The 27,713-nt window shown below is 32.2% G+C and overlaps 1 protein-coding gene and 1 long non-coding RNA gene across 3 annotated transcripts in view; both read left to right on the plus strand.

Annotated features, from left to right (window-relative positions):
• The window catches only part of LOC124367369 (BUB3-interacting and GLEBS motif-containing protein ZNF207), a 65,813-nt gene extending 55,309 nt beyond the window's left edge, over positions 1 to 10,504 (plus strand). Inside the window, exons 9-11 of one of the 2 annotated variants that reach the window (XM_046824132.1) lie at positions 2,717 to 2,749; positions 6,190 to 6,367; positions 7,553 to 10,504. In XM_046824132.1, coding sequence (XP_046680088.1) covers positions 2,717 to 2,749; positions 6,190 to 6,367; positions 7,553 to 7,659 — 318 coding nt within the window. In that variant the 3' untranslated portion in view covers positions 7,660 to 10,504. The remainder of the gene's footprint in view (positions 1 to 2,716; positions 2,750 to 6,189; positions 6,368 to 7,552) is intronic. The other variant, XM_046824134.1, reaches the window with a different exon arrangement.
• Positions 10,505 to 13,100: 2,596 nt separating this feature from the next.
• Positions 13,101 to 16,843, plus strand: LOC124367370. The gene is made up of 2 exons (XR_006922887.1): positions 13,101 to 16,358; positions 16,395 to 16,843. It is a non-coding gene; the product is annotated as an uncharacterized LOC124367370 (long non-coding RNA).
• The last annotated feature ends 10,870 nt before the right edge of the window (positions 16,844 to 27,713 follow it).

Consider the following 27,713-nt stretch of genomic DNA (forward strand, 5'->3'; position numbering starts at 1 on the left):
CGTCTCAGACGTCGCTTGCCACTTAGAGGGTTAATAGCTTGCAGCTGATTGACTTGATATATTGAGGTCGCGTATTCAGGCTGACCATGCGCTCTATAGTTGACTCTATATGCCAGACCTCACTCTAATTCTTTCCTTGCATAATAGAAAACAAGATTGGATGCTTTTTGAACACACCTTGTAAGTAAAGTTTTTTAGTAAGCCTTGCACATTGCATGTTGTTTCTGTTGTTCACAGACAGGAAACTTGAGTTATTATTGTTAAATATGGATTTGTTATTTTAACTGCTTGTGTTATGATGCCAGGACGAAGGTTTTTGTGTTCCAGTTTAGTAATTTGGCTTGTTACTGTAAATTGAAAGGTGTACCAGGTAACCACAAACATGTTACTTGTCTTATTGTGTTCTCAAGACTATGTAGGTATCCATGGTAACTAATAGTGACAATAAAATGTTTTGTTGAGTCATCTGATTGTATCTTTGAATTAGAAAGACCTCACAGAAATACAAATTATCCTCTATTTCAGATGTAAAAAATTCAGATATGATAAAGCAAACGTAAAAATAAAAATAAATTAATACGAGGGAAAGAATACGGTCAAGTTAAATTTAACAACAGATCAGATTTTATGTGAACGAATTGTTATATTGAATGCAAATACTTTCTCCTGAATTAAGTTTTCACTAGTAAACCATTTATATTGGTAACATCAATTACAGCTGCCGCTTCTTGGGCTGGGGATTAGTCTAAAATGAGAAATTAATACAAGTACCCAAACGATGTTTGTTGCATGTAAAGAAAGCGTTTCTTATTGTACGCTCAGTTGTTGCATCGGTGAAAACATTTATGAGCATTTTGTTTGTTTGAATGTAGAAACTTCTGGCTGTGATAAGGCTGAAAAAATCTCTAATGTCAATGTTATTGTTTATGAAGCTTTGTTATTAAGGAGCAAATATATAAAACAAAAAGTAAACATGTCAAATAGACAGATACTATAAGGGTTAGAAAATCATTATAATCATTATTATAAATAAATAATAAAATCATTATTATCATTATTATTATCATTATTATCATTATTATCAAAAAGACACATTATTATAAACATTATTAGCTTATAATATAACGTAAATTATGATTTTAAAATTGTATTATCATGGATCTATCACAACATTGAATTCGTCTTTTATATTTTATACTGTGATATAGATGTTAGATTATATTACTATATTGCATTGAAAGCATCAAAATAAGTGCTCGTTTAACCAGTTTATTTTTTATGAAATGAAAAATATTATAACTAAAATTGTAACTTTAGTTTAAAAATACAATGCTTGTGTCAAATTTAATAAGACAATAAATTTTTTTCAAAATAAAACACTAGATTATTTTCAAAAATTTACTAAACATTATTTTTTAACCCTGGAACTGGTAAACAACATTATAATGTCAATCTGACACGCACTCGTTGTGACATTTCAACACTGCCAAAACTATTTATATACCATTTCAAACAGAAAGAATTGATGATTTCAATATGGAAATTTGTTTTGCTGTTTTGGCAACAGTGATGTCAGATTTATTGACAAAAAGTATCTATTGCACGAGACAGTGTTAATTACTTATAAACGAGTTTATTATAGATCTTTTTAAATAATTTTAGTAATTTCATGGTTTTATATATATATGTACTATTTTTAACTTTAGCTTAAATATTGGCTTAGTTATGGGTTCCAGAGACCATAAAGGGTGTTTCCACCTAGGTGTCACCCCCCCTAATAATAATATATATTCATATATCATTAATATATATATATATATGAATATATTATATGGCCTTGACAGTGACACCTAGGTTTCCCTTTATGGTCTCTGGAACCCAAAACTAAGCCAATATTTTCAGCTAAAGTTCAAATATAGTATTTATTTATTGTACAATTAATATTATCAGTGAAATATTTTCATATAAATGTTTACTTCTTAATAGTTCTTAATTTTTATTTTTGAATGAAAATAATCGTATCCATAGAAACAAATTTAGGTGCATCCCACCACTTTTCAAAAAATAAAAAATTTAGAAATTGATTAATAATTTATTTTTTGTTTTATAGTACATATAATTCTTTAAATGTTGATGTATTTTGGAAACACTTAGTGAATGAATTATATTTTTTGTAAATTAAAAAAAATAATCGCTCCTACAGTAACAAGCCTTTCATGTACTAATTGTGTTTTTTACACTATATTTAATTTTTCATTTAAGAGAACCTGGATACCATTATATATTTTCTGAAATTAGATAAAATGAAAAATACATTTACTATCTCAGATTCTAATTTTTATTACACTATCTAATTTTATCAGGTGTATAGTCCCCCACTTAAAAAATAAAATAAACCTTTTTAGTGTAGTTATATATTTTTAAACGGTTTATGCATAGTGTTTTATACCATAATTATCTTCACATTCCCTGAGAAAATAATGTAAAATTCCCTGAGGTTAATTGTAGAAATGTTTATAAAGTATCGGTAAAAACACCAAAAAATGGCCTGTCACCGGATGGGAATGCAATTTGCCAGTCCCAGGGTTAAAATAAAGTCACACGATCATTGCAGGTTAATGTTATTTACTTAATGGTCTTGTGCTGTTATTGTTATAAGACTTTGTTGTTGATATTTTATTATTATTTTTGTATCTTGTCTTGTTTTCTTTGCTAGGTTAGTTTCTTGCACGACTTGCACCCTCATATGGTTAGTTCAAGTTTTCTTGTTTTATTTAGTTAAGATTTAGTTATTTAATGTTGTATGTAGCTTTAGATTACACTTATAAATAATTGTGTTACGTGAATCATCGTATAGAAAAATAAGCCATTTTTATGAATGCCTGCTGCCAAATTATTTATAATTAATTGTTTTAAGATGTTTGTTTTTAAAGCCATCATGGTTGAGTCACACCCTTATTCACCAAATTATTTATTGGTCTGTTCAGTTTATTTAGCCAAGTCAAAATATCAACAACATCTTGTATTTTTATATTTCGCTGTCCATAAGATGTTTATCTTTCTTGCTGTGGTGGCCACGAAAAATAACAAAACAAATGTTGTCTTTAAACTTGATAGGTTTTCTATATGAAATTTTTATTTATTTGTTCTCTTCTTCCATTTTAATTAGTCATTTTGATATCAGTAAAAATGATAGAATTCCTTAATGTCATTTGACTATGTTTATTTATAAAAATAAATACATTGTAACCCTATATATATAAAAAAAGCTCTATCGAAGAAATAAAAATATAGAATAAGTACACTTTTAATTAATATTGAATTACTATGCAAATAAGAGATTGATTGAGTTGAATATATATAAAACCCACCCTTTTATGAGTTGGCATTGTACAAGGCATGTACTGCGATTGATATTTGGCCTCAGTAATCACAATACACGGAAACATTCTACAGTTTTTATGTTTGTTAGTGATTATTTAAATTGTGTTCAGCATTATTCATACTCTGTTGATAGTCAAATATGTGTTGTGTACAAAAAGCACTACGTAGACACGTAGCAGGTCCGCAGAGTGCACAGTAGTCCTTCACACATTTTCTCCGCTACATTTGTCATTACCGAATTCAAGCGGTCAGTTTGCACTGAACTGCAGTTGCATAAACAAGGCCGCCTGTATTGATTCTCCTGCCAAATGTAAATTGAGGAATGTTATTAGTTTCCTGCAAGCAGAAGAGAGTAGTGCAGCAGAGATTCATCGGAGAATGTACCGTGTGTACAGAGAAATCATCATGAGGGATGGTGTTGTGTATGTATCGCTTTTAAAAGCTCAAAGATGGCTGAATGTCAAATTCAAGGGTCAATTGAAGGAATGCCAAAGCTAACATTCAGGTGTTTTGTGGGTGTCTGTCAACATTTTTGGCACCCGGCAAGCATAAATCTTTTTTAGCCTAAGTATTCTGTAAAGAGAAGATTTTGACACTTCTGGAAATCCAAAGACAAAACACTTATTGAGAGTTTGCGGTAATCTCTAAGCATTTTGTCAATGTGTTCACCACGGCCGTCTATAGGCAGACTTGCATCCTTGACCTCCTTCATCGTGCATGTTACTTTGGCCATCTTTAAACTTTTTACATTATTTACGCACAACACCGTAACTCATAATGTTTTCTCCGTAACAGCCCGATGAGCAATGAACTACTATGCACACTGCGGATGTACCACGTGTCTGGACGTCATGGCGCGAGATCGGAGGTTAATAAATAAACAGCCCTAGTATTAATAATATCTGAGAAACAATAGTTATCTAACATGTTTAACCTTTTTCATAACTTACTATTTCGATCTTCACCAAGACTAGTGTGGCTTTTGGTAGATTTCTTCCATAGAGGAAAGTTCTCTATCGATTTCAAGAAAAACCAAATTGTTGTGTGCTTATACAGTGCAAATTGTCTTGTCTCCTGAACTATTTATTCCAGTTGTAGTGATAAATTAATTACGAGTTTAGCTATTACTGATATTTTTGATAAAATGGTTAACCTTTTAACAGCCACGCTCGCATATATGCGAGCGGCAGCTTGTCCTTCCCGCGGGCCACGCTCGCATATATGCGAGCGAGTGTAAGGGTTTTGAATTTCGCGCCTTACTCCGTCATAGACGATCGGAAATACTTCGTGTTTGGTACGGAAATTTTCGGGAAATTTCGGCGATTCTCGTGAAATATTTTGTTTTTTGTCTCAAGATGGTTGCATCACTGCAAGTATCAATTTTCTTGTGGTCTACCAGCTGTCACAACTGCTGTTGCATAGTTTGCTGTGGATTGATAAGTTTATTTGTAAACAAAGTAAAATGTCTTCACGAAAACTGAAATAAGACGACATAAATGAATACTTTAGTCGTGATAACTAAAGTGAATTGTCAGAAGATGATGGAGAGAGTGACAGTGATGGTGAAATAGAGTCAGATAGTTTACCAAATGTAAGTGAGGCGAGCGACTTTGACATCATTCCAGGGCCAAGCGGCGACAGATCCATTACAAATGAACCTAGGTTATATGAAAGTAATAATGTCAATTTAATTAAAAATAACATATGTATTGATGAAAACACCTATCCGGCCCTTGAAACAGTTAGACCTGATGAACATAACCTGACACAAACTCGCCAATTACCTAGGCCTACAACGGAACAAACTAACAGAACTAGGCCTAAACAAAAGATTGTGTTTCCATGGAAACATGATAACAATTTCTCTCCGAACCTATTTCATTTTGACCTAATTCATCAATAGGTTTAATTTGTCTTTTTAATTTTAGATTACAAAGATTTCTTAGGTTTGCCTAAATTTGCTTACTTTGATCAATGTTAGGTTACAATTTCCATGTAAAATAAAATGTATTACAATGTAAAAATAAATAAATAAAATAAAAAAAAACTCATTTTTTATTATATTTAGTCCTAGTGAACACCTTAAAAGCATACAAGGTAAATATATAATTTTATGAAACCATGAGACAAAAATAAGTTTTTGATGACATTTTGCTAAAAAAAACCCGGCCTGTGGGTATCACCAGTAGATATAAAACATGGCTGTTAAAAGGTTAACATGTTCATTCCCGCAACAACAAAAAATTTCTTTAGATAGAATTGATGATATACTTATCTATTGTCTATTAGGCAGTTTGCAACATTAGAACGCAGATTTGAAAACTTGGCAAAATTGTTTTCTGTAACAAATAAAACAATAAATTTTTTAAATTTTTAACTTTGGCCTGTGTCTCGTACACTGGTGTTCTGTACACTGGTGTTCTGGTACACTGGTGTTCTGGTACACTGGTGTTCTGGTACACTGGTTAAGTATTTTACAGTGGTGTGGTCATTGGATTCACATTGTACGGCACAGTTACGTACCACTTGGTATCAAACTTTTTAAGTTTTGTCCTAGAAAATAAAGGGTTTTCTAAAATATTTTTGTATATTTTTTAACTTATTAATTATTTTAAATAATGAAAAATTATCTACGTAAATGAGAGTTTTTAGTTATTGAGGTTTTAATGTAATAATATCTAATTAATAGTTTTACTGTATTATTATATTTAGTAAAATGTTGTTGAAGTCTCTGGTTCCTGTCCTGTGAGACACAATTAATACAGGACAGCTTCTGTTTATTAAATTTGATCTGTTGTGATGCAGGATCGCAGACCGATGCTAGCCAGGTTCCCGATGGCGATGCCGGTGTCTGTGGCCAGCATGATGCAAGGGCCCCCCACCATGCTACCAGGTCCCATGCTGCGACCAGGCCCCATGCCCTTAGCCGGGCCCCACCTCAATATGGGTATGATGAGGCCCCCCCACATGGGGATACACCCAGGTATGTGAGCATTGGTGATTTGTTATCATATAAACCTGTACTATTGTAATATCGTGAAATAAAGGTAAGGATGTTGAAATTGTTGCTTTTACATACTGTAAATATTCAACCAGGTATAGTAAAGGAATTTTAATAATATGGAGAAGGTCAGGGAATTTCATGATAGACCGGGAAAATTATCTAGATTTTCTTGCGGGGGCGTCATTAAATTACCACTATGGTTTTTTTCATATATTGTGTTTAAAAATCATAAATAGATAGTCCTATTAATGGGTTTGTAATGATTATTGTACATCAGTAGTAGAATACCCGTCTTGTAATCTTTTTTGTATTAGTTTCGGGTATTAAGAAGATGCAAGAGAAGTTTTAGTAGACCTTCTGGAACTTTCTGGAACTTTAGCTTTTTACTAACTTTTAAAACCTAATATTGTATTTTGATTAGTATTTATAACCATATTTAGTTACTCATATTATTTCTGAATAACTGTTAAAACTAACTTTTAAAATACCATCAGGAAAAGTCAGGAAATTGTTTTCAGCCACTTTGCTAGATACCCTAATATTATAAATTTTGGTATATATATATAATTTGCAAGGAGTCATAGACAAATATAAAAATAGTATAATATCTATACAGTTTTTGTTTAAAATTTATTTTAAACATATAATAGCAGAGTGAATAATCCCCAAGGGTTAAGAAGTATCATGTTGCTAGTTAGAACAAATGCCAAATCATTATAGGGGAAAATTGTGTATTAGGATGAAGAAAATATTTATAACAGCCATCTGTATTATTAACAAGATCAATTGTCAGCAACAATTTTGTTAACAACAGATCATTAATATTTGTTACTGATAGTTGCTAAGTTACTCTTCTGTACCATCATTTCTCTACCTAGTTCTCTTTTTCACATCTCACCCGTCTTTGTAACAAAGGTTCTCACTCAACCTTTCTATTGTCTGTCTCCTTTTTGTATTTTGTTCTGTTCTTCTGGTACTCCTAGTTTAGCATCCATTTGTTGCGTTTAATTCTCCCTCATCCATTTTGTAAATTTCTAAACCATTTCATCCTATCACTCTCCGTCATTCCTTTAAGTCTAAATTTTAAAAGCATTCTTAGCTTTTGGCACACTTTTAAGTTTTCAGGAAGACATTTTAATGAGTTTTTGGCTATTTATTGTGCAGGTCTGATCGGAGCGCTGCCGCCGGGGGGCATGATGCCGTACGGGGGCCCCCCGATGGCATTCCCGGGGCCCCCGATGCTCCCCATGATGCACCACCGCTTCAGATGATCCCAAGGTATTCCGGGGGGCCTATGGCTGTTATGGCCTGACCCATAGCATGGGTGTCTTACCGTTTGAGTGTTAGTGCACCTCTATCTATCGGCAGCCTACAAGTCCCATAGTCACCCCGGGGCTAAACAGAAAACATCTGAACTCGGCTCTACTCAGCTTCTCAATTTTAAATTTAAAGTCACTTTTATTGTGCAAACCGTACCTTAATGGATTTTATCTGAAATGTAAAACCACAATAGCGGGGATCTCCTACAATCGTGAGTCACACTCCATACTTCCTTGTTCGTAAAACAACCATGGATTTGTATTTCAATAGTTGTTACTTATTTAGTTAAATGAATCCCGTGGTGAAGCCATGAAATATTGTTCACAGTTTTCAATGTAAATTTTCAGCAGTTGAATATCTTTTTTTAAATTTATATTTATTAATTTAAAAATGGAACTCATAAATTTAATTAAGGTCTTACTGATAGAATTTGATACAGCGAAGTAGTGAGCAGAAAACAAAGAGCATGTTAGCTAAGGTTTATTTACTAAAACAATAAGGCATAGTGGAAGTAAATATTATAAGGGGTAAGGTTGATGGGTTTCACTGAAACCGGTGGAACCAAGTGGCATGGAGACAACAGATGGTTTCTGCGAGCCTACTGGTTGGGAATGGTGTTCTGTTAGTCTGTGCTTAGACCATTCCTCTTGTCCACATACATTCATCCTGTCCGAGAGGTAAGCTGCTCGCTCGATGGATGCTCCTTCAAAAACACGAACATTTGAGACAATCGCAGTCGCGTGTGTCGTTTGGAAAATGTGTGACTTTTACCTCATGGTGATTATATTTGTTAATTTTCAAATGTTCGGGCAAAAACTAATTGAAACGAAATTGAAAATTATTATTATAACATTTGTTTTGTTTTGTCATTTGCTGAATTGTTTTCTTTTAGATTTTTAGTGGTGAAGTTCACGTACTTTAGCAGTTATTCTCCCCAAGAGAGTATTGGTTGGATATCAGTTTTCTTTCAAAAGCTCAATACGTTTTTGCACAAATTCTTTTCATTGTTTTAATAAAATTAATAGAAGTTGATTGTTGTAGATTTTTCTGAAAACTATTATTGTTAGTTTAATAAATACTGTATGAACGTAATACAAAAAGGTTACTCTATTATTATTGTGGATAAAATATGATCTCTTTAAGTTGATTTCACATTCACTGATAGTAACAATATAGTAATATGTTGCATGAATTCTCAAGAATATTTTCATATTGTTGTTTGTTTCTTTTATTGCGTCTTGTTAAATTTTTATTCAAACTGTTTAATAACAAAGAAATCCACATTGATTTCAGAGTTTATTTAAACCCACAGTAGTCCCAAGTTGTGTTATCTCGCGAGAACGAGAGGCTGGCCCACTGTGTGGAAAGCCATTTACCGCATTTCCGTTGTGTTTTATTTAATGTTTGAAATATAGTCGTATATTAACCTGAGACAAGTCTAACCTTTATTATTATCGATTAAAGTAGTTCTTTGGATTGTATTTTGGTAGTGGACGTTGGTTCTAGTAGGTGATTTAGACGATTTGGAGTAGCATCTTGGAGCGTATCCACTTTGGTGAAATCTTGTCACATTGGTGATATTTGTGTTGAAAGCCGGTAAGTGGAATTGTTATTTTGTAAACTGGCTTGCACAAGAAGTCTTCACACGTGTTGTGGCTCTCGGTAACTGTGCTTTCACATCCGATTTCGGGATCAGGCATCTACAAGGAAGTCTTACTAGTGTTATTTTTGTTTTTGAGGATTAAAATTTGTAATGGCTATTTTTGGCGGTGTTTTAAAGACTTGAGTTGCAAAACATGATTAGAATTATTATTAACACGCTTTTTTCGTGGCCTTGGATTATTGATTTGGTGATATTTTCTATAATACTAATGAACGTGTATGTATTATATAAATAAGGTTTTTTGTGGTGAGGAAAGCATTTAGCTTTAACATAGGGATAGGATTTTATTTCTCTGTTATATAAATTTCAGAAGAATTGTTTAAACTCATCCCAAAAACAAGTCTATCTGGTATTCAGGAACTAAGAACATTTTTATAAGCATGCGATATAACAATGTTTGTACAATCTCTTATAATATGTGCTGAGTACCTGTACATAATCTATTTATGTACACCATTGAACACAAATTTTCTGTACACGTCAACAAATGTTTGTGTATTACACTTTCAAAATAAGCATGAAGTCAAAAAATAAATACTTAAATCAATTAATTTTTTTATTGCTGCCTCACAAAAGCCTTTGCAGATAGTAGAAATTTGTTTGGATCAAGTAGGTCCTCACTTTAATTTTAATTTTAACAGTATTGTCAAAGAATTAAAAAGTTTGGGTTTATAATAATCAGCATCATCTTAAAAAAAGCACCATCCTAAATTTCCCAGCCATTACAATTTTATGTAGAATTTAATTATATGCAATAATTTTAATTATGTTTCTGGTCTGTATTGAAGTTTTTTAAATTTTAATTAACTTCTGACCATTTTTACGTGTTAACTTTCCAAACTGTTGTAGTAAATTGTGATTGGATGACACATTGGTGAGATATATCTCACGGTTACCGAGCGCCACAGCATCATCTGCAGGTTTGGATACACAAATCAGTCACAATTAATTAACAAGCTACTGACTGTAAAACCGTAATATCTACAATATGAATGTTACAATTTTAAGGCAATGAAGTTAAATTTGAGAATATGTTTTCTTAATCTAGCCCTGGCTTTAACTGTTGTCCATGCATTGTGAATTTGTCTACACCTTTTCATATTTTATTGTAATAAATAGATTGTTGTTCCCTACGATGTTCACAATTTTATTTCCCCCTGTAACTAGCCGAGTTCTGCGCCTGCCACCCGTACTGCCGAGTGCAATGCCTATTCCATGTTGCGTGTGTGATTTTTCTCCGTCCAAATGCCAATAGCTGATCATGTATTTGTGTAATTACCATAGCTGGTAATGTGATTGAAATTTTAATTGCTCGCTACCGTACTTTTAAATCAATTAATTTCTTGAATTTTGTTTAAACTAAAACATACGGATCAACCGTTTTTCGTTCATTTTTGTTCTGTATTTTTCTTTGTACACCTTATTACTAATACACATTTTTTAATACAAGACTTTTGTTGAAATTACATTAAAATATTTATTTGATTAAGTTAAAATGTTTTGGCATGCAAATAACAAACTTGTTAGGTTAGGCACGTAAATGATTACTTAAAATTGAAGGTATATAACTTATAATTAATTTATTTTAGTTAATTGATTGTATATATATAAAAAAATATCCCACTGTCCACTTCAAATCAAAGGTAATATTTTGATGAGATATTGTTATTGTTTGTTCAGTTCTCAATTAATTGCAAGGTTCATTTGTTAGCCTACTTAAGTGACATATTGTTTTGTTGACTATCCATTGATTTTATACAGGAATATTTATGAAAATTATATACATTTTTTTGTTACAAAAAATTGATGGTAACGTTTAGTAAATACAGAGTTTTTGTGGTTTAGTAATTTTATTTTATTGATTTGAAATTATATTCCAGAATTTAGCGAACAAGTTGTTTATTTTTCAGCTGTTGAATAATGCCAGTTCTTGGTTCTCCTGGTCTCTTCGTTTGTTAAATTCTTATTTAAAGTTTAATTTGCAGAAAGAAATCAGCTTTGGGAATATACTACTTTGTTGAATTCTAATGTTCACCATTGAGATACTATTAATGTTTTGCTGAATTACTTGCATGTGATAGTCATAATGTAAACACAAGAAATTTGAAAACTCGCAAATAAAACCCTGTGAATCGATTAAAGATATTATGAAATTAAAATATTTGTTTACTGTGACAAACTTAAATTTGCAGTGACTTGTAGGTCTTGTAGAGTACAAACAAATAGATGTAGCCTACACAGCTTGTGTTTAATGTTTACAAACAAACACATTTGGGAATGGACGAAATTTGATTTGTTTTGTACTTAATTTCTATTATGAATTATCAATAGATTTACTTGAGTCCCTTAAAGGGAGAGATCCTTGTAATTAGGGATGACCTCTTTGAACATCTTATTTTTCCAGATTATATATAATTAAATAGCTATGTATTTAATTATGTATAACTTATGAAAAATTATGAATGGTACATGAATTTAATTCTGTTCATTTGACATGTAATATACATTACCACATCAATCATATGTATGGACATTAAATATCATCCTGTGATGGTGTCAGTCAAGCTGAGCGATTGGGAACACATGGCAATTCTACCGCAGTTCGACACATTATACCTGATTAAAATTTTGTTTTTGTTTCAATATTGAATGAAAAAGTGGCAACTGTTGTCTAGCTATTTGTGTTCTCCATTGGTCTTGAATCCATATTTAAATATCTGACATGGGCAAATTAATATCACACTGTTGATATAATACATTCATTCTGTACAGTTTTCAAAGCTGTACTGACTGTAGACTGTATCCACAAGGGCGGATCAACAAGTTTTGTAACTAAGGTATAAGAAAGTAGCCCGGCTTATCTTTTAGCCTGTTCCACCTCGACTGATCCACATCATGAAACCCGTGCTGAAACCCAATTACGGAAAATCAGCGGATAAAGGTCTGAAGTTTGCTATTGAACTAAATGTATCCTGTGGCAGTGCATTTACGATAATTAATGACATTCTGGGCGTGTCCAAAGTCTCAGCCAGATGGTTGCCTGGAACCTCTCCAAGATCGTGTGACTTCCTCTTGGGACCTGTTGCACCTCTATAAATGACCCAGAAGACTTGATGGTCTGACTAGTGATCAGAGATAAAACCAATGGCTTTACCAATGGGACCCTGAAACCAAGTGCTGTCCATGCAGTGGTGGCTAAAGAGATCTACACCACCGAGGAAGTTCAGAAATCAGTCAGAAAAGTGATGGAAACAGTTTTCTGGGACTTCTTAATCCTCCCACTTACATACACGTACAATTAATTGCGTCTTCTAAAAGATGGGGTGTAGGGGACAATTTTTGTTGTACACTGTCTTGTCACATAACGCACGATAACCGTTGAAAAATTGGCCCAGCCTTATAAAACATCAGTTTCAGGACTGAGGAAAAATCATTCAGGGATTCAAAATTGTTTCAAATATTAAATAAAAAAAAAAAATTAAATGATAGAGGACAAAATCGTGTCATCACAACGTTTATTGCCTCTAGGTTTAAAAGCAGTGGCTTAACTAGGACTTTTTGTGGGGGGGGGGGAGTTAATGCTACACAAATATTTTATTTATTTTTATGGTTCTTGGGTGGGAGGGGAGATTGTATGTCTTTCCCTATAGACAATAGACAATAGGAACCGAGCGACTAAGAATCAAGAACTGGCTCATTCTGAATTATTGTTTTTCCTCAATTTTTATAAATTTTAATAGTAATAATTGGCGAAAATAAAACCAACTGTATTATTTTTTCTCTGAGAACTGAACAATATTTGCACATTTCATTGATTACAGCAAGTTAATGTAGAATATGTCGGAGGTAAGTCAAACTTCATTCATATAGAACTCCATGTGAGAGTGTACAGAAACCGATGTATCGATCTTCAATCATGTAATTGTTTAGAACTGAAGGAATCTCAATTTACAAGGTGTGCAGTGAATGCTGACGTAATTCAATTCAGTAATTCACGATTATCAATATCAATTGGTAAAATATAAAGGTAGGAGCTGGTTTGTTTTTATTTAGTCCTAACAATTCCTTTGGCTGTCATCGCTGCAGGTTTGTCTTCATTTATTTATTTTCTGGACGAACCTTATTTCCAATATAAATTAGATTACTGCTATTTCCTTATTATTTTTATTTTATTCAAACTTTGTTCTTAAGTATTTTATTATTTACTACGAGTTGCAACAATAAGGTCAATTGAAATACTTACAATTATTATTTGAGCAAATTTGCCAAGTGTTAAATTCTCAATAGTTTCAAACAGTATTAAAACATGACTTAATTTTGTAATGGATTTCTATGTTGTTTGAAATGTTATTATAGTAAAAGATGATCCCAAAGATTTATAATTATACTTATACTTTTATTACTGAGAATGTTATTGTATTATCATATGACTTAATGAAGTAAACGCTAATAATTGTTTATATTATAATAATTATTATTTTTAAATTTCCGTACCAATTTAGATACTTCAAAAAATCTACAAGGTCTGGCAAAAAATAACCGGACTAATTTTTCTAACCAAACCTGGAGACACGCCCTATAGTCTCATGACGTCTCTCCATTTCTTCCAGTCAGCCTTCAATTAGATCACAGCATTCGTTTGTGTTCTGTCAGGAAAATGCTTAGCGTGTTGGAAGAGCAACACGTGAAGTCCATCACAAAGGCCCATTCTAAAAAAACAAGTGTATGGTGATAAATGCCTCACGTAGGTGAGTTTTTGTGATTTATGCGAGAAGTGGTACAAGAAAAAGTTGAAGATGACCACATCCAAGGAGACTCTCATTGTCGACGTACAACCGAGAACACTTAAACAATTTATTTAATCTGAAAAGACTTTCGATTGGATATTTGTGTAGTTTCTGAGATTGTGAGAATTGACAAAGGAGCAGTTTGGTGGATTTTGCATGAATATTTTAACTTTTGAAAGAAGCTAAGATATAGTGCCTAAGAAGCTTACAAATAACAAAAAGACTTGAGTAAACATTTGTGCTAACACTCTGAACACTATTGAAATGATGAACCAAAAATTTCTAAAAACCATAACGTGTGATGAAGAAAGTAGTTTTTCACTTTATGCTCTGGAAACAGTGCCAATTTGTGGATCGCAAGAACCCCATTTCACAAAGATCATGGCTAGCTTGAATGTACAAAATTTCAATGCAATGATTTGTTTTTTGTACATTTATGGAATCTTCTTTGTTTAGAGTTCGTTATTGTCGATGGAAGGTTTGAGAGAGTAATAGTATTTCATACATTTGCCATCGTTGTATGTTACAAAATGCATAAAACTACGTTTCAAGGATTGAAATCGTATCCTCTTCATCATGTGAGAAGACAATTAGTACATCACAAGCACTAAAAGTCAAGAACATAAACAAATGTTACACCAGAACACGTGTAAGTACACACATTGTGCACAAGTTGTAGCGTTCAAGTACATGTATAAAATAAAATTTGAATATAATTGGTAATTCTTGTGAGCTGAACTGAAAACAAAATGAGTGGTAAGACAAACGTGTTGAAGATTTGTGATGTGTCTGACGAAGATAGCCTTGCTTTTGAAAGGCCTCACAAAAATAAAAGTATTAAATATTGGTTTAAGTGTTTAAATGTAATTAAGTTAACACAAACATGGTTTATTCACCAGGCCAGCTATTGCACTGTGTTGGAACATCAATTCTACTCAATACTTGCCCTCTAGTATTTTTCTCCTTCTCAACATGAAGCACTGAAGGGAACAAGATTTGAGACAGTTGAAGTCTTAAAAGATAAAGAGACTGAAAACTGTGAATTTGGTGTTAGAAGACTTCGAACATTGCTTTGGCCAGTGGAAATGTTGTATGGAGTGGTGTGAGGATCGTGGAAGGAAGGATTTTGTTCAAGTTGTGAAGATGTAAAAATAAAAGAGTTTTAAAGTCCTGGTCCGGTTATTTTATATACTAGACCTTGTATATAAATACATTAAATATTTAGTTGCAAAGAACTAAAACTATAAATTTAATATTTTCAAAAGATTAACAGTAATTTGTTAAATTTAATCAATTGACATTGATGTATAAACAAAATTGTTAAGCAATGAAATCTGAATAAAAATAGATAATAAAATAAGTGTATTACCACGTTATTTCAATAATGTATTATAATGATACTTCACAATATTCGTGATTGTCAATTAATTTATAATTCAAAACATATTTTTATTTATAACTCTTAAGTTTGTACAGCGTTTACTAAATTATATTAAATCAATAACAAACGTAAATTTCTGATATTTTTCAAACTATTTGCGCCGTTGGTAAAATTTTGATCTTATTCCAATTTCTTCTATGAAGAAAGATGATTGGTTAAATTAAACTGAAAGGTCTTTTGATACACAAACTAGTTTCTAAAAAAAAGAAACTGCTCCTTTTCTCAAAACAATATTTTTTGGTGATTTACTTAAATTCCAGGTGAAAATTTTCATTTGGAACGAACCCACTTTGCCTTTTAATGTACACAGATAAAGAAGGTTTAGCATAAGCTACTAAATTTGAGATATGTGGAAATGGTTATAAAAGGTAAAGAAACCCATTAAACAGTCATCTGTTGATATAATGAAACTTGTGGAATGTCTTAACACTTTACATTTGTAAATTTGTAATACAAAACCTTTCTGAGTTGTACAATTGTATTACTGCAAACTGAAACAGAAACTCAAATAGTTAGTTTGTGAAATACGGATGGTAATTATACTGTCAACATTCAGTGAAGTTAATATTACATTTATAATGCATGTTCGAGATGAAGGAATCAAAATTGTTCAACCTTTATATTGGAAATAAGTTAAAACGCATAAGAGAAACAGGTTTGTTGAAGTGTTACCGTACAGAGGAACAGGTTTGTTAAAAAGTTTGTTACCGTATGGAGGAACAGGTTTGTTAAAAAGTTTGTTACCGTATGGAGGAACAGGTTTGTTAAAAAGTTTGTTACCGTATGGAGGAACAGGTTTGTTAGAAAGTTTGTTACCGTAGGTTAGCGAGACGGCACAATCACAGCTGGTCTGTTGGACCCCGGTCCCCTGATTGTCAGGCGATTGTGTCCTCTAGGGGACCCGCTAAGGCGATGATCTCGTCACAGCTGATAGCTGTTGGACCCCCAGGTCCCCTGCGGTCCCCTCAATCCCTCGTTCACATTATCAACCGTTTCTTTATCTTTGCAGATTGATTACGATTAAGCCGTACATCGCGGACAATGCCGTTGTCGTAAGTACACACTTACGTTGACACTAATTTAGTATTTGTACCCATTGTTCCATACTCCATCCGTGGTGCAGCGTTAGGTTATTGCTTACTTGGTTTTGCATGACTACTGCCTTGTAGGACTTGGTGCTTTCGCTGCACTGACCCTGTGTTCTTCCACCACTTTTGACAAATATATGTGCGCTATTTCGACAACGTTTTGTTTTTATTTATCCTTCTTCGATGTATGTGAACTTATGCTTAAATTCTGCCTGTGAGAGTTGGTTTTTGCTCTCTCTCAAGTTGGCAATCCTCTTTGCACTTGAAGACTTATTTTAATTTGTCTTTACTGCACAGATGAGTTTTGGTAAATTGTACAAGACACACTTATATTCTTCCTCAAATTTGAATATCCGACAGGATTGAAAAGAGAGAGCTGTGATTAGAGATGCCTTTATATTTCAAACAATAATTAGAAAGAGATAGTTTAGATGAGGACTCTTTAGAGAGACGTTGAAAACAACACATTGTACCACAAAATGAATTTCTTTTAGTATATTATACTGATATCGACCTTACAAAGTATTAACTTGTAAACAGGTTTTCCGTAAGCAATTGGATTTTGAAGGTCCAATGCCTTTGGGGACATGGAGGAATTCTACAATTTTATGTAGTTTTCATTAAATGTGTCACACTTGCTATATTTTCGTTTACAAATTTGGGATTTTTCTGTTCCCCGTTTGTACAAGTCACTTGGAAAGCCCATTACAAAATGTATCTGTGCATAAATAAATGTAAAAAATTAATCATTTTGAATTAAAAAATCTACCGTACTGTTTCAGTTATTTTTAATGTCTTGCTATGCCGTGTCTCACAAATCTCCAACTCATTTTAATTACAGAAATTCAAATCTCATGCTTTGGAAAATATTTGAAAGATTTTAAAAATTATTAGTCTTTGTAAATACAGATTATCATTCAAATTTTTAGTTAAAGGATGGGATTCAATAAAAATGTATTACTAGACTCAATTTTGTTGCAAATGAGGTTAGCATTATTTATTAAAATTAAAATTTATAGCTAAAATTATGACATTTTTTTAAATTGTTCTCTCCTAAATTAATTTGAATGCAGATACCAGTTAACATTGACACAAGTTAGTGTGGCTAATTCAATGTTCAGTATCAAACATATGTTGACCTGTGTCTTGATTTAAGCTGACTGTGTTGTAACGTAGTTTTTGTTCTACATTGTTGTTCATTGTCTCACTTAAGTGGCCGTACTCGGCCGATGTATTACTTAAGAGATGTATTCATTCAAGTTATCTTGTGCAGTGTGTATGTGTATGTATTAAAAAGAAAATATTCGTTTAATGAATCGAAACCAAAAATCTGTATTGTTAATAATATTTGTGTCATTAAAAAATATTTAAACGTGAAACTGGTTCAGTTACCACGAATAAAATTAAAGCCTAAAATCCAGTAATATTTAAAATATTATCGGCAAAAAACAAGGTCATACCCACTAACATAACCAAAATGTTCTTTCAATTTATCTCATTGAATTGATTTTATTTCAAAAAGTATTTATACATTTAAAATGTATTTGGTTTTTGTTTTGGACTCCATGTTTGTGAAATAACCTGACTATGTTTATAAAACTTTAACTTGATTTTGTGTAGAAGTAAGTCTGAAATTTTTTCATCTAATCATCTTTGTGGTTTCAAATTTATAAATGACAAAATCAGTCAACTCATTTGAAAATGATGGCCATAAGAATATTGCACGGGTTATCTGATTCTGATGTTACTCATATCTTAGAACAAAAATGGTCTAAAAAAAATTGAATTAAACATTTTTATTATATTCGAAGACTATGATTATAAGAACATGATCAGACTATTAATACGATGATAAGTTAACTGTGGTAAAATATTGATTGATGAATTAAAAATGTATTACTATTAGAATGTTCTATTTCCTGTAATTGCTCTGAACACTAACTGTCTCAGAAAACATGGATTGGCAGAATTATTCAGTTACAGTCCATACTCAGTGTGCTGGACTGCTACAAATGAATATGTTCAGTGGAACGGCTGAAAAATAATAAGCTGTTAAACTCTTTCACTTGGCTAACAAATTTGACAAATTATCAATTATCATGTTGCATTTAGTAAAATATAAGAAGTAGGAAATGAGCTTTCTGTTGCAAGCATCATGATTTTAATTGCATTGGACGGGTAAGTAAATTACTATGTACACAGGTACATATTACGCAGGTAGGTGGAATTGGTTTGAATCTTGTAAAATCACGTACACATCTGCATTTTGCTAAATAATAGCTAAGTAAAATGCTCATATTATTTATCTGAAAATAAATACTGCCTTTAGAAAAAAAGCATTATTTTGTCAACCTTATGTTTTCGACAGATTCCGAAAATTGTCCTTAGTCTAAATGTTGTATTGTCTGACACATTTAAATAGACTGAGTGAAATGAGGGTAAATCAATTTGCTATGAATGTACAGTAAAACCCAGATACCGGAAATGACGAAGTAGTGTAAACAGATCTAGTAGCCTTGAATGGAGAAGCTACAGAGAGAACATAATATTATTTGGGTGTGCGGTATTCCCAATATTATAGTGATAACACTAAAATACTTATTGGGGATTGCCAGTGGAAGACAACAACGTAACCGTGCCACAACCAGGTGACGTTCACAGAAAAGCAATAAAACTCTCTCCTCACTACCATCCGAGATTTCACCACCCAAACGTAACTACCGTTAGTAGGTTACACCACCGCTGCCACGTCCACGTGTTGGACAACACAACCGTTATTATTTGAGTGTATCTACACTTATTTTCCCAGAAGTTCTTCATTACCTAGTATTATCGGAAATCCCGTAATATTTCTAATAATTGAGGTTTTACTGTAGTATTAAATTTTTGTTGCCACGTTGTATTTTAACTTGAGTATGAAAGACTAAAAGTGAAAATTGAGTTCTTGTATGGATTGTTTTAAAAATTCTATACATACATTCATGTTAACATATAAATTATGTCTTGTTAAGTGTAATCATATTTGTAATAGCTTAGCTGATTTCTTAATCCCCAAGAATTCGCCTTCATTAATTAATTCCAGGTTTTAGTAAGACCAGGTCATACTACAAATGCTATATAATTTGTACTAATGATGCGTGTTGTAAAAAAGTAAGTGCTTTTTTTCGTAAACCTGTCTATAAAAGTAAGACAAATAATGTATCAATTATAAACTAAGTTTGCGGAGACCTAGAGTTTTGAAATTTGAAATGTGGATCAGAACTAGATAATAGAGCAATAATATCCAATTCATTGCTTCACACAGTGAACACTATATACTTATATGAGTGTTTGCTTATTTCTTGGGTATTGCTCTTGAAATGTTCTTTTGTCAACTGAAAATCAATAGACAGTTGTCACTAGATAATGCAGTTTTTGTATTTGCATGGTTTAACAGATAAGTCAACTCTGTGCCTACAGACAGAATGTGCCTAATGTACAGAAAATGTACACGTAAATGTTACAGATTGTTGTCTTTGGAATGAGGTATCCATATGTCTACAACTGGCATTGGTATCACTCTGTACTGGCGGCCTTATTTCAACAGCCACGCAGATGTTTTTTTTATGATTTATCCCATTTCATAACTGACAGTCCAAATCTAAACTATTATGTGTCAATTTATATTTAGAGACTATTATAATAACAATAACCTATAGTTAGTTTATCTACTGAAGTCTTATCAGTAGTTAATAAAGTATTCTTGTGAGTGAGGACGTTTTAAAAATATAATGGGAACTGAATTGGAGCTTTTAGTTTAATATTGCATGATTTGGGTCTTCGTTTTGAAAAAGTTTATAGATTTCATATTCTTCCAGGGTGTTAAGTTTCTGACCTCTGTAGCATATGTGCAAAACCTCCGGACTATAATCAATGTCATGGTATATAGAATATTATTCCCTCTGTAAAATGGTAGTACCATTGGAACAAGTAAACAAAAGTCTAGGCTTGTCTTCTAGTTTCTTAGTTAAGTTTCTAGCAGTAGGTCTCACTGCTACAAACTCATTATACCGTGCCTATATGTTTTTTCTGCAAAGTAAAGTAAATACCTAGATCCACAATAATTTGATCTTTTTAACGAGGTAAAGTACCAAATATTTGTCTATAATTACAGTTTCATGCTTCTACAAACATGGAATTACACATGTTTGACTCAATTCTGGTGTCGGCTGTCTTTGAGGCTAGGTAAAGAAAAATCTGTTTAACCTAATCTAAGCCAATGGTACGAGTACAAAATATTTTTTTAACACACTTATATTATCTGATTCATTTTGATAAGAAAATGAAATACAGTCAGGTAAAGTGGATCAGCTGGTTTTAGAAGTAAACAAGCACAAGAGGCAAATATTTGGTTAGTTATTTTATTTTTTAGTTATATACTTAACATAATGACTAATATCAAGTTTTTAACTTTTTTTACATACGAGTCAGCAGAATACAGGAAGGGAGGGTATAAAAACAATGTAAACAGAGTTAAATTAAAGCATTTATCACCTAAAAATGAAGAAAGTAAGTAGTTCAGTGGCGTATATAGAAAACTATTTCAGAGGGGTTATCACACTGGGGCGGTTTAGGAGGTATAAAATACCCTCAAAAATGGCTTGAGAGTCATCCTACAGGAAATTATTGAACTTTAAAACCTCATAAATGTGCTCTAACTTAAAACTAACTACTGGGTACAGTTTTAATATTTGTTTTTCAACATTTTGGAGGGGGAGCTTGAGTCTCCATTAAATACGCCCATGGGCAATTTAGATGGGTTATGTTTAGAATCTATAAGTAATAACCTGTTGAATACACACAATGGTATATGAATTAAAACGGTTGGAAAGGGTGATAGTTATAATTACAAAAATGGAACAATATGTTTTGAGAATGCTCCAAACAGTAGAGTTGTATTTTCGTAACATATAATGATGAGAAATGCCTGAAATCCTAATATCGTTTTAAAACATCCATCATCAATAAACAAAAAACAATAAAACTGCTAAGCACCTGGAGGAAATAATTGTGATGTGAGTTCTGCAGGGTTAAATATATCAAAACTTAATTTACGTTAGCTCACATTAATGAAAGTTTAAATTTAGACACATGTTTCAATTTAAATAAAATTTAAAATCTATAAGCTATTGTACGACTATATTTATTAAACCATTCAGCATCCTATATGATTTTAACAATAGTGTATCAGGCAGTGCTGTCTTAACCTGTTGGAAACAATGCGGCTGTACATGGTGTACTTCTGAACATTGGTGAGAAGGGTGAGGTAGTGTATTCTATAGTTGCTAATGTTTTGTATGTGTGTCAAAAAGTGATTATTTGTCGTGAAGTATCATTGTATGGTAATATTTGTCACTTGGGGCCATTGCCTAAAAATGTACGTGGCATAGCAGCCTCAATCCACTGGGGTCTTTTCTCCAAGCTCTCTAAAATCTAAGGAACTTGAAAAATTCTTGGTCTATACATTGGTGTAACTGAGATAATTATAGCGAATTCAGCTAAGCTGCTTAGTGTGGTTTTGGATGATAGCCCAGAAGAAGTAACCAGCTGGTCATAATTGAAAGCGAGTCAGAGAAAGGCTCCTTTGTTATTCATAATCTCTCAATGCTCAAAAACACTCCCTTGTGTCCAAAAGTGTCTTCTACAGTTTTCTCAGTTATCTTTTGTGTGGCTCAGATTCAAACCTTAAAACAATTTAAATAGACAAAATACAGCCATCAGATCAATGTTAAGTTCACCTCCCTGCCTCAATGCAATGAATATTTTACAAAATCAGAGTATTAACATTTGCTAGTATATGTTTTGAATTTTCCAAATTTTGTGCACACTTATGGGATCGTGGAAATTATAAGAAGTACAGCAAAGACTAAGTTGAAAGAGTTTTGCATAACAACAAGAGCAATAAATTTATGTGATTAAGTTAATTATTGGTTGTGTCTTTCACTTGCTGTATCCAAAAGACTATTTTTGGGTCTAGTATGCAAACTATCACAGCTTTCTTTAATACCTATAATGGAACGTTTTTACATGAAATCTGCTTGAAATTTCTTCTAGTTTTTATATATTATAATGAAGAATAACACCAGCAAGTAGGGAGGTGTAGGATTCAGTTCAGTTTTTTTAACGCAACAATCCATTTTTTCTTGGTAAAAAGAAAGTAAATTCTTTACTGTTTTCAAAAATGCCATATATGTTGTACTTTCGTGTCTGGTGTATTAAATAAAATTTAGAATTTTTTAAAGTATTAACTCATATGACACTGGATTTAAAAACCAATTTTGTCCTTGAAAACCCTAACTTTCTCTAGTTTGAATATATTTTTATTCATTTAAAAATCATACCATCCAATAATTAGATTTTATTTTTGTGAGCGTTTTTCTTTTCAAGGAAAGCACCATCAGACCCACATAAATGAATACAAAGTGGCCATGAATAACAATATAAATAAATTTGTACTACATAAAAAGTCATTACAAATAAAAGAAGTTACAATTTTGAAATTAGGAAAGTATAAAGACCAGAGTATTCACTTTTTGTTTATTCCGTAGAATTGACAGCATGTTTTAGTCAAACCCAAATTAAAAAAAAGCAAAAAATGTCATTTATAAATTACTGGGCAACATAACACAAAAAAGACATTTAGGTGTACTTTTGCCCTAAAAATGAGTTTAACTCATTTTAATGGTACATATTTGTTTTTGGATAGATAGTTTCTTATATTTTATGTGAAATAATGTCATAATTTTCCAATATTTTTGTACTATATGACTTTTTTCTTCACATCTACAAAATTATCATTTATTTGCAACATTTTCAGTGTGATTAAGAAAATACGTAGAGGCATCTGTGCTATGTATATAGTCACATAGTTTTCATAAAGGTTTAAGTATGATATGAACAAATCATTTATGTTAGTCTTTATTTCATAGACCTGAACTATTAAGGGTGTTAAAATGATCATTTGCTTGTCTAAAAGAAGGATTAAGTACCTTTTTTTTTTCAAAATCTTGATGATGATATTTTGATCTTAGATGAAACAGAGGTTAAGTTGAGAAAGGACTCTTGCTTCATATTAACCTTATCCTCATCTCCCAACTAGAATTTTAATAAATTATCTAATGTGTGTATTTGTTTTTTATATCTTTTTTTATTCAGACGTAAATTTTTGAATTATTATCATTTGTAAACATGATTATTTAGTATTGTTATTTACAGTTGATATTTACTAAGTATGATGGTGTCTGTTAACAATACTGTGTATTAGTTACAACAACAAAAACACCACTCTGTGTCATTCCCTGGTGAGACATAGCGTAAATTAGATAAGAAAATAAATCCTTAATTCTTTTTTGGGATGAAAAAATAATCATTTTAAAATTCATATGACATCAGTAATGTATTAATGCAATATTGGATTTCTATTAATGAAAAGTTTAGTATAATAAATTGAATTATTCTGTGTCTTTACGACTAAACTATTCTTTGACATAAGCTGATTGGAAGTATGACAAAAATATAAATGAACAATATAAACTGACACTAATTTTTGTTTAGTTGATACTGTTTAGAATAAAGTAGTATAGTGCTTATGGTGGAAGGAATGGTTAGTGACAAGAGGACTAACAGACTGACAGTCCACATTTCGATGGCGACAGAGTGAGGCTGTTGTCGCGGAGAGATGCTAGAGGCAGGACCGAGGTCTGGAGATAGCAGCAAACTACTTCATTGTTCAACATTTTGCATATAATGGTTGAAAGGTCCAAAACTGGTTCTGAATAAATTACTTCTGTATAGTTGCGCTGTTATTGATTTTACCCGAGTTTAATGTTCCCTTTAAAGTGAATAATTTATCTAAGAAGTGTGAATAATTTTGTTAACCTATTGATGCAATAAAAAATAAATAACAATTAACTTTTGGGTATTAGTGCATGCAAATTGAGTGTTAATTGATCCCAATTTCTCAATTACAAAACATTAAATTGTATTAATGTGATGTTGCTAGAGATATTAAAGAAAGAAAATCGTTGAATTTTCAGTGAATTATGTAAATATGTTTTTGTATAATAAAGTTATAAATAATTTAAATTTTATAAGAGATAAAAAGAATTTTCTTTATATGGTTAATCCTCCAGGTTCAAAAAAAAATTAGAAGTCAATTAATAGCTTTAATAGTTTCTGAGATAGTTAACTATTCACTTCTTTTGTAAACTTATTCCTTAGCAAACATTTCTTTGTACAGATAGTTTTGATCCCTAATACCTTCAATACAATTCTGGTGTATTAAAACACCTTAGTCCTAATTTTATATTTGTAATTCAATTCTTTCTTTAAATATACTTGCCAACTATATTTAATTTTGCTGTAGTTCTGCATTAGCCTTTTTGGGAGACTGCCTGTCATATGGTTCTTCACAAAGGTTTTCCTAGTTTCTGTCCATTCTCTCTGAACATTGTTCACTTTTGTGTTTTAGTGACCCACATAAAAACACGTTAAGTTCATATGCAGCAAACTGTTGAGTACCAAAAGGTATTGAATGACTCTTTGAATTTTGTACTCTGCCTTTCAAACATTTTTTTGTGTTACTCTAGTTTAGCTAGATCTAAGATTATGGGATTCTCAAAACACAATTGTTTTCAGACAATCTAAATATTCTTTGTGTTCACATTTTTTTGTTGTCTTCGTGTCAGGGAGATCATTGTACTTAAGTACTGCAAATTTTTGGAGAGTCCGATTGTCAAGCTTTTTTATTATTTTGGTACTCATGCTCCTGAAGTATAACATTTAGAGCTGTATAGTGTATTAATTTTTTTTTTCTTTTTGCTGAGGCTAGACGTTATTTATGACAAAACATGGATATGGGATATGACGTGGAACAGGCTCAATCATCCCAGTGGAGACATTTCGGATCGCCAAGACCGAAAAGGCTTGTGAAGTGAAGTCAAACGTGAATGTTCCATTATTGATTCATTCAAGGGTTCGACGTTCTTCAATTCTAATGGCAGGCATAGTGCATTTGAATTCTTGCCACGAGGTCACATGGCCAATAAGGAGTACTATCTGCAAGTTTAACGCCGTTTGCGTGAAGCAGTAAAAAAAAAAACCCCGAATTTGTGGCAAAACAATTCATGGCTTTTGCACCACGACAATGCACCTGCACTGGTTGTTCGTGAATTCTTGGCCAAAACAGTACTGTAACGATGCCTAAGCTTCTTTATTCTCTAGACATGACTCCGTGCGACTTTTTGTTTTTTCAAAAATAAAGATTCATAGTTCCTTTATAGGAAAGGGCCGTCGTTTTATAAGTTTATGACATTAAAAATGAATGCCTGAAAGAGCTAAAACCAAAGAATCACTTTTATTCGAAGATTGGTGTAGGCTCGAGTGCATAATATCTAATGCGGACTATTTTGAAAGTGACAACATTAATGTAGACTAAATAAATATAACTTCTAAAAAAACAATTCCGTTTTTATTAGTATACTGCGTGTAAGCAGGTAAATGCATAAGCACATGTTCTAAATATCAAAAGTTCACGAGAGCTCACGTGATCTGAGTTTGAATTTAGGTAATATCTCCAGGAAGGTTTTTCTTTTTCCGCCAGAAGTGCGGGGCATTTCCGATCGGTACTTTCCCGACTTCAGATCACGATCAACCTAATCAACAGCGACGCATATCGCGTGATAACCAGAAGTAGATAGGAACAGAGTGGCCTCCTCGCCGATATCTCTTCCTTTTGGGTGGCAGAAAACAAAAACCGATCGTCATAATGGCATGCAATTTTCACAGTAGATCAATTATAAGCTTTCTGAATTTCGAGAATAACAACTGTGATGATATTATATTATAAAATAGAATATTTTCCCAGTGTTACTAGGTTGGTGCAGTGTCTCATGTTGTTTGTGGTCAAAACAAACACTGTAAACACGTTTATATTACTGTAAAATAATTTTATCCTAGAATTGTACTAGATTCAAAACACCCTCATTCCATTAAAAAAATCCCTAAAAATAAAAATAATGCGCTTTAAATACTGCATTACTTTACTAAAATGCTTTACTACATATTGCATCTTGAACTTGAAGTGCAAACCAAGACCACACTGCCATGCCAATATTCCAAAGCACTCTTGACATGGAGTTGATTTTAAAATTTTGCTCTGTATTTCTGATCAGAGATGTCTTAGATTCTAAGTTGGCATTAAACATTACAACCTAATATAATAATTTGGGAAGCGGTTTTTCTCAAAACATACTTTTAGCTTGTAGATCCTAATAACAGCTATTGGCCCAGTTGATGGTAATAATTTAAAAGTATTTCAAAAATAACAAGCAGAAAGTGGACATTCTCTCTCACTTCTCACTATTACTTTTAATACAGAAAATGTGCATTATAAACATTGTAATAACGAACATTTGACATAACGAAGGAGATATCACGAAAGAGAGTAAAGTCCTTAATCAAGATATACACCTCACCACGTATAGGCTTCACTGGTAATGCTTTGAAATATTTGAAATCCAGATAATTTCATTCTCAAGGTGACCTACATACAGATAGGTGGATAGACAGACAATCGTGCAGAAAATAAATGTGTACATCCCCCCACTGACAAAAGAGAAATGTGTCAGCCGTTCAGATAGGCTTCAATGACTTTCTAAGCCAAATTCGATGGTTTGGGTCATAGAACTCATTCTTGTGTATGTAGACATGAAGTTTAATGCAAATGTCTAAATAAGAAATCTTTCTGAAGATATCTTTGAACATGACACATTCACATTTTGTTCCTTAGGTTTCATAGCGTGTTCAAATAATATAAGTTGCGGTGAATATTCAAATTTTGTCACCTTTTGACATTCAATCTCCACTCTATTATTCTTTTCTTTTTATTACTCTATGAATAAAAATGTCATGTTAAAATCTCATATGATTGTACTAAGTTATATTGCGGGCTACGGTGTTTGACGCACAGAACAGTTAGTGCAAGAGA

Source organism: Homalodisca vitripennis, chromosome 8 (genome assembly GCF_021130785.1).
Source record: "Homalodisca vitripennis isolate AUS2020 chromosome 8, UT_GWSS_2.1, whole genome shotgun sequence".
In the NCBI taxonomy this organism is placed as follows: domain Eukaryota; kingdom Metazoa; phylum Arthropoda; class Insecta; order Hemiptera; family Cicadellidae; genus Homalodisca; species Homalodisca vitripennis.